The 6,561-nt window shown below is 36.8% G+C and overlaps 1 protein-coding gene across 1 annotated transcript; it reads left to right on the top strand.

Moving 5' to 3' along the window:
- The first annotated feature begins 2,431 nt into the window (after window positions 1-2,431).
- LOC108935438 (intelectin-1a-like) lies at window positions 2,432-6,333 on the top strand. The gene is made up of 8 exons (XM_018754023.2): window positions 2,432-2,474; window positions 2,891-2,965; window positions 3,587-3,664; window positions 3,778-4,025; window positions 4,386-4,544; window positions 4,785-4,905; window positions 5,105-5,208; window positions 5,953-6,333. The coding sequence occupies exons 2-8, from the start codon at window positions 2,893-2,895 to the stop codon at window positions 6,103-6,105; spliced, it is 936 nt and encodes a 311-aa protein (XP_018609539.1). The 5' UTR covers window positions 2,432-2,474; window positions 2,891-2,892; the 3' UTR covers window positions 6,106-6,333.
- Window positions 6,334-6,561: the final 228 nt, after the last annotated feature.

Genomic DNA, 6,561 nt, shown 5'->3' with positions numbered 1-6,561 from the left:
AATAACCAAATATTCTTCTTTAGAATTTTTTGACAGAAAGAGAAATTCCTTACTTCAGTTATTGTGAGACAGCCTTTGTCTGTAAAACACCCCTAGATCATTACACTGCCACCACCAGACTGGACTGCTGATAGAAGGTTCATACTCTTGTAGCAGGAGTTGCAAAGCAGAAAAGTGTTTGACAGTTGAAGTAACTGTCAATTCAAATGCTATCTTACTTAAACACATAAAAATAAGTAAATAAGGAACTAAAGCAGGAGGAGGAAGTTTGCTGTTATTAAATAAGGAATTATTGCTGCTATCCAGTGACAGGATGCCTCCTTATTGACAAGGCAAATAGCTGGTGATGTCATGTTAAGTATGATAGCATAGTGATTAGAGTTACTACTTCTCATTCCAATGGTTGCAAGTTCAATCCCCAGCTGTAGCTGTAGTACCCTTGCGCAAGTTATTTACCCTAAATTGCTCCAGTAAAAATATCCACCTACATAAAGAGATGCTCTTTAGGTTCCCCCATAGTGTGTGAGTGACACAGAGAGAGTGTGTTTCAGTAATGTATGTATGAGTGACCCATTGTAAGTAGCTTATGTAACAGTGTGAGTCACCTTGATGAATGAGATGTGTGGCCTGGTAATGCTGCGTAGTATCCATTGGAAGTTGCTTTGGGGAAAAGTGTCTGCTAAATAAATAAATGCAAATGGGTAAGTAACTGTAGTCTTGACATTGTAAGTTGCTTTTGAGAAAAGCATTAGATAAATGTAAGCAAAGGACAACAAGGATACTGGGAGAGCCACTTAAAGATTGCAATACATTTTGCATAAATTACAGTCTTTTTTTGCCTTGTGTGTCTTCTCTATCTAAACTGCCTTAAAGAATCGGTCCTTTTAGGAAAACCCTAAGACTACTTAGGGGCCCAGGGGAATCTGATGTATGACTAGGATTAAAATGAGGAATAGTGGGGAGCACCATAGTAAGTTTGGTGAGCTCATAAGTTAAACAGTTCCCAAAACTAGTTATTGTGTGAAGTACAGGGCTCACCTCTCTGACATTTTCTGAACAACTACTGTCTGAAACTAAAAGTCAAAGGGCTCACTAGGGCTTTGGACCAAATCCGCAGCTGTGTCAGTTAGTAAACTTATGACACTATGAAGTACACACACACACACACACACACACACACACACATTTTCAGAACCGCTTGTCCCATACGGGGTCACGGGGAACCGGAGCCTACCCGGCAACACAGGGCGTAAGGCCGGAGGGGGAAGGGGACACACCCAGGACGGGACGCCAGTCCGCCGCAAGGCACCCCAAGCGGGACTTGAACCCCAGACCCACCGGAGAGCAGGACTGCGGTCCAACCCACTGCGCCACCGCACCCCCCACTATGAAGTATATGGTTGTAATTCAAAGACTAATTTGCCAAAAAAAAAAGCATTGTTTTTTTTTTTTCCTCCTGAACATTCGCATTTTGTCATATTTGGTTTGCACCGAATGTAATGGGGAAATGTAATTCATGATGATTCCAAGATCAAATGATTATGTGTTGATTTTGCCAGTGAATGGATGCTAGTCCATTGTTGGGCAATAAAAGCAATCACATAAACATTAAAATAATTAGTGTATCACGTAAAATCTGCAGAAATTAATAAAATATAGGAAGTATATATCTAATATACATTAGAAAAGGAGAAACACCATAGTAAAAATGCATTGTTGCTCATTGCATCTCCATAAAGACACTTATAAAACATAGAGTTGTGGCCTGATTAACTGCAACTGAGGAGTTTTGATTAGATCAGAACGGTTGAACCACTTAACTGTTCATGGTCCGATATGTTAAAGCTGAAATGATGTTATAAAAATATTATAAAGACATACCGTTTTTCAGCAGTCCAGTCTTGGACTTTTGCAGTATCCTGCAGCGTAGTACATCTACATTAGTTATTTTTACACTTACATTTTCAAGCAAGTCATAGCAACGTCAATAATGCTAAGACTTCAATGTATCAGTAAGGGAAATTAATCTTTTATAATTTTACCAGATGAGATCGTGCATAACAGTATCTGAAGTTAATATAATAATGAATCCTTGCCTTAATCCTGGTCCTCGATCAACAGAACCTGCTTTCTTTTCACATAATGCAGATAAAATAAGTGTAGCATTTTTCCAGTCTTTTTTCATTCTATTTTGCAGCCAACATTATGGAAAATAATCTCTTTTCATCGCTGGGATTTGTTTCAATGACTTTTTTATTAAAACTATTTTGGTTAGTCTCATTCTGGTAGAGGGTCAAGGGATGCTGGCTGTAAAATGCTGCTTGGAAACAACCAATCTAAAGTTTAGATTCAGGTTTTTATTTGCATATGGGTGTGTGCTTCAGTAAACTTTTTAAACCGAGATTAAAACTTTGCTGTCAGTTTCTGGTGCATGGAATGAGAGAAGGCGTGCAGTAAGCAGGAAAAAATCTAAGGTAATTTCTCATTAACTGCATTTTAAACAAAGCCAAAATTAAACATTTATTGGTTGTGCATTTCATATGAAATTGGTGAATTAAAAACTGATATTTCTGTTGAAGAGATTTGAAGAGTACTATGGACAAATGAAATTTCTCCATTGAGTAAATAATCCAGAATTTTAGTACAATATGTGATATTTAATGTATGTATGTATAGTATTTATAAAGTTCCTCATTTAACTGATTTGTTACTGAGATATTTAATCGATAATCAATATTTAATAAATAATCCTATATTTAACAAAGTCTAATTTTTGTAAATGTTTAAATCCTAAAATCTTTTAACCCATAAAATGTTGTAAATTGCAAAATGTAATGCAGATTTTACAGGAAAATACTACATTAGAAAATGATGACTTTATCATTTCTAGTTATGGAAATGACGCAATGGACTGTGTTGGTGAACTTTTTTGTTCTCAGTCTGGAGATCTTGCAGTCCACATCAAGTAAGGAGATATATAATTATTTTTCTAAAAGGGATTGAACTATTTCTTTATTTTATTTACACAAACATATTGTGCAGCACATTATTTCTATAATTTTTTTTTGTGGCTTTTCTTTTGTTTGTTGCTTGCCAAACCATAACCATAGCATCATTACATCACCATCAATTATCTACTATATACCAGTCAGAAAAGCAAAGCTTTAAGTATTTTTAATCATTTCCTGTCAGTAGTCATTATTTATTCCGAAAAACACAGCTCACTGTGGGTCAAAACAGAATTCTACAAAGTTTAACATTTATTGTTCAGTATTTCTGTTTCACAAGTTATAATTTCATGTTTGTGTTCCCTGAGATAAATTAATATTTTTACCCTTTTAGTTAATGCATTCCTGCTACCAATGGAATCACAGATGCACAGCCAACATTACCATTACAGTTTGCCAGATTTTAAAGTGCCTTGTTAATGTTACATTCCTAAAGAGTGTGTGTTACTTTTTGCCACATCTAATTAGCTAGCTAGGTGTGGTCAGTTTTTATTTGTTCTTAACAGGCTCATATAAATGCCCCAGTTTTCATCAAATTTTAGGAGTGATTAATAATTGTTCACATTTTGACTTTTTAGATAAGCTTGATAACTGTAAGCCTGTCAGTTATCCTAAGAGCTGCAAAGAACTGCTTCATCTCTATGGCTGTCTTCCAGGTATGTCATTGTCATTGTTTCTTAAAAAATGTATTACATTTTAGCAAGGTTCATGTCACACTGAATGATTATGTGATTCTGGGGATGATAGTCCAGTTGTCTTCGTTCTTCAGATGGCCTTTACATCCTTAGCTCCTCTAGTGGAGCTACCTACTTGACCTTCTGTGACATGACCACAAATGGCGGTGGCTGGACTCTGGTGGCTAGCATCCATGAGAACAACATGTATGGGAAGTGTACTGTGGGCGACCGCTGGTCCAGTCAGCAGGAAAACAACCAAAATGTTCCCGAGGGAGATGGCAGTTGGTCCAACAAAGTCACCTTTGGCACGGTTGAAGCAGCCACCTCAGATGACTTTAAGGTGAATATTATCTGATTTCAGATATTGTGATCAATGAAAGAGGCAACAAACCAGTTAATAATGCAAAAAAAAAAAAAAAAGTTAAAATTATGGGCAACAGCCGAGTGTTTTCAGAGTCTTTCTTAGAGAAACAATAGACTGTCCTTGGAGTAGTGTAGTGATTAAGCATATCACCCTGTGTCAAATGTGTGTCCAGATCCTAGTTTGAAACCTGCCTACATACCTTTCAGTGAGGTACTTCATATGAAATTAAAATTAAAATATCCACATGCATTCAAATATCCGCTTGCATAAACGAGTAACAAACTTTAGCTCTTTTTGTATAGCTTCTAATGTTTCATATGTCTTCCTTTCTTCAAGAACCCAGGATACTATGAGATAACAGCTCAGGACATGTCTGTTTGGCATGTCCCTAATGAACTGTCTGTGGATCAGTGGAAAGAAAAGTCTATTTTCAGGTATCACACAGAAAACAACTTTTTAAATCAATATGGAGGAAACCTCTATAACCTGTACAAGGTAATGTGTGTGTCTCTATATTTACCTTTACAAGAATTAGATTTTTTGTGGATTCAGTGAAAAACATTTTAACTGATTTGTTTTAAATTCATTATCATATGATGAACAGAAATATAATATAAACACAAGGTAACAGACATAAACTATCAAACATATATAGTGTATATAAAGCGTATATTTTAATTGTGTTTTTTTTTGTATATTTGCTTTGATCATTATCCATCCTAATTCTGGCTTTAGGCTTATCCAGTCAGATATAAGGCTGGTGCCTGCAAAACCAACAACGGACCGTCAAGTCCCATTGTATATGACCATGGAAATGCAGGGAGTCTTCCTAAATTTTATGGTCCCAGCACTACTAGTAAGAAAGAAAACATTTAATTTCCCTTTCTAAAATGGTGATTATGATATGTTGGTACACGTTGTGCAGAATTCTATATTTACGTGACACTAGTCTTGTGCAGTGCACTGAGATGATCAATGAAGCATATGTGTCAGAAGAACATACTAATAAAATCTTTATTCTAAATTCTTCTTTTATTCTATTCTAAATATTTCAGTAGAGTATGAACCAGGCTACATCTCCTTCAGGGCTTTCAACAATGAACAAGCCGCACTGGCTTTGTGCTCTGGAGTCAAACCAGTCGGTTGCAATGTAGAACATGTAAGTATTCACTCACTTGTCGCGCTTGGCATGTTCTCGGCTCAATAAGGAGAGTTTACACAAAAGCCTCTGTGCAGATACGTCTCTGGAGTTTAGCTGCCTTTAGAGTGGCTTGAAGATCAATCAGTGCTGATGGTGCTTTCAACACACTTGCTCACAGAGAGCACCTATTTTCCTTTCTCCATGTACAGTGGATCTGTCGCTTACAAACCTATTTGGGACCATGGTTCGTTACTTGAAAAATTCATTGGTCAAATGTGCCATGCAGTGGCCAGGGGCTCATCATCAGTTCCATAATTCTATTCTAATTCTTTACATTGCTACTCATGGAATGTACCTTGGCAAAAATGGTGATACAGGGCTATGACTGTACTTTGACAATCAGGTGTCTGTATCTTTTTCTCTGATGGTGTAATGCAAGTTTGTTTACGTTGAGTTCTGTGCTGTTTTGGAGAAAAGCATCCGTTAAATGAATAAGTGCAATTTAAATGTCAGCAACATTGCAGTTCCGCATTTCAGACAGGAGTAGAGCGGCAGACTGTATCACTGTCATCCACTCAGCATCTCGCAGAGACCAGGCTACCTCTGGTGAGCCGGGATGCCTTGTGCATGCACTTGTGCATTCTGAGTCCCCTGGCAGAGCTAGTTATTTTACATAAGAAAGCTAAATAACTGTGGTCGGATCTAGAGCAAGGTGTTGACAAACTTGAAACAAGTTCAGCTGTGTTTTCATGACTTTTGCAGATTTGCATTGGAGGGGGTGGCTTCTTCCCTGAAGGCGGTGGACGCCAATGTGGGGATTTTGCAGGATTCGACTGGGATGGTTATGGAACTCACAACGGCTGGAGTGCATCCAAGGAAATAACTGAGTCTGTTGTGATGTTATTTTACCGCTGAGTCATTTAAATCATGTGTCACAACACCAGGAGGTGAAAGTCCTCAGGTGCATCAGAGGCACCAGCTTAGATCTATGTAACTAACCTAACAACTGCTATCAGTTAACCAGATCAGTTTCTGTAAAGGGGTTCAAGTATATTCTTAAAACTTTTAACTGATTCTTTCTTCTTCAGCTGCAGAAAATCTTCTTCATCTTGAAATGTTGATTAAAAAGCATGTTCAAAATTATCCTTTTGTTTTTTACTTTTTTATCACTACACCAGTTTGGTCTATTATTTCAATAATTACATCTCTAAATTTAGTTCATAAAACACACCAAATTAAAAATATATTTTAAATCTTTTGACCCCACAGTAATTTTCACATTTAATCATTTTAATTTTGCTATTTATTTCCAGCAACAAGAAGGAACAATTGCTAGACGTATAATAATACTTATAATAAGCAAAAATCCTT

This window comes from Scleropages formosus, chromosome 9, assembly GCF_900964775.1.
Source record: "Scleropages formosus chromosome 9, fSclFor1.1, whole genome shotgun sequence".
In the NCBI taxonomy this organism is placed as follows: Eukaryota; Metazoa; Chordata; class Actinopteri; order Osteoglossiformes; family Osteoglossidae; genus Scleropages; species Scleropages formosus.
Note: the sequence above shows the minus strand (reverse complement) of the source record. Positions and strands in the feature narration are given on the sequence as shown.

Bases quoted from the DNA above. Each gene is read 5' to 3' on its own strand.
- LOC108935438 (XM_018754023.2), top strand. From the start codon at position 2,893: ATGGAAATGACGCAATGGACTGTGTTGGTGAACTTTTTTGTTCTCAGT. The intron at 4,545-4,784 runs GTAATGTGTGTG...TTCTGGCTTTAG, and splicing joins ACCTCTATAACCTGTACAAG to GCTTATCCAGTCAGATATAA. The intron at 4,906-5,104 runs GTAAGAAAGAAA...TAAATATTTCAG, and splicing joins TTATGGTCCCAGCACTACTA to TAGAGTATGAACCAGGCTAC.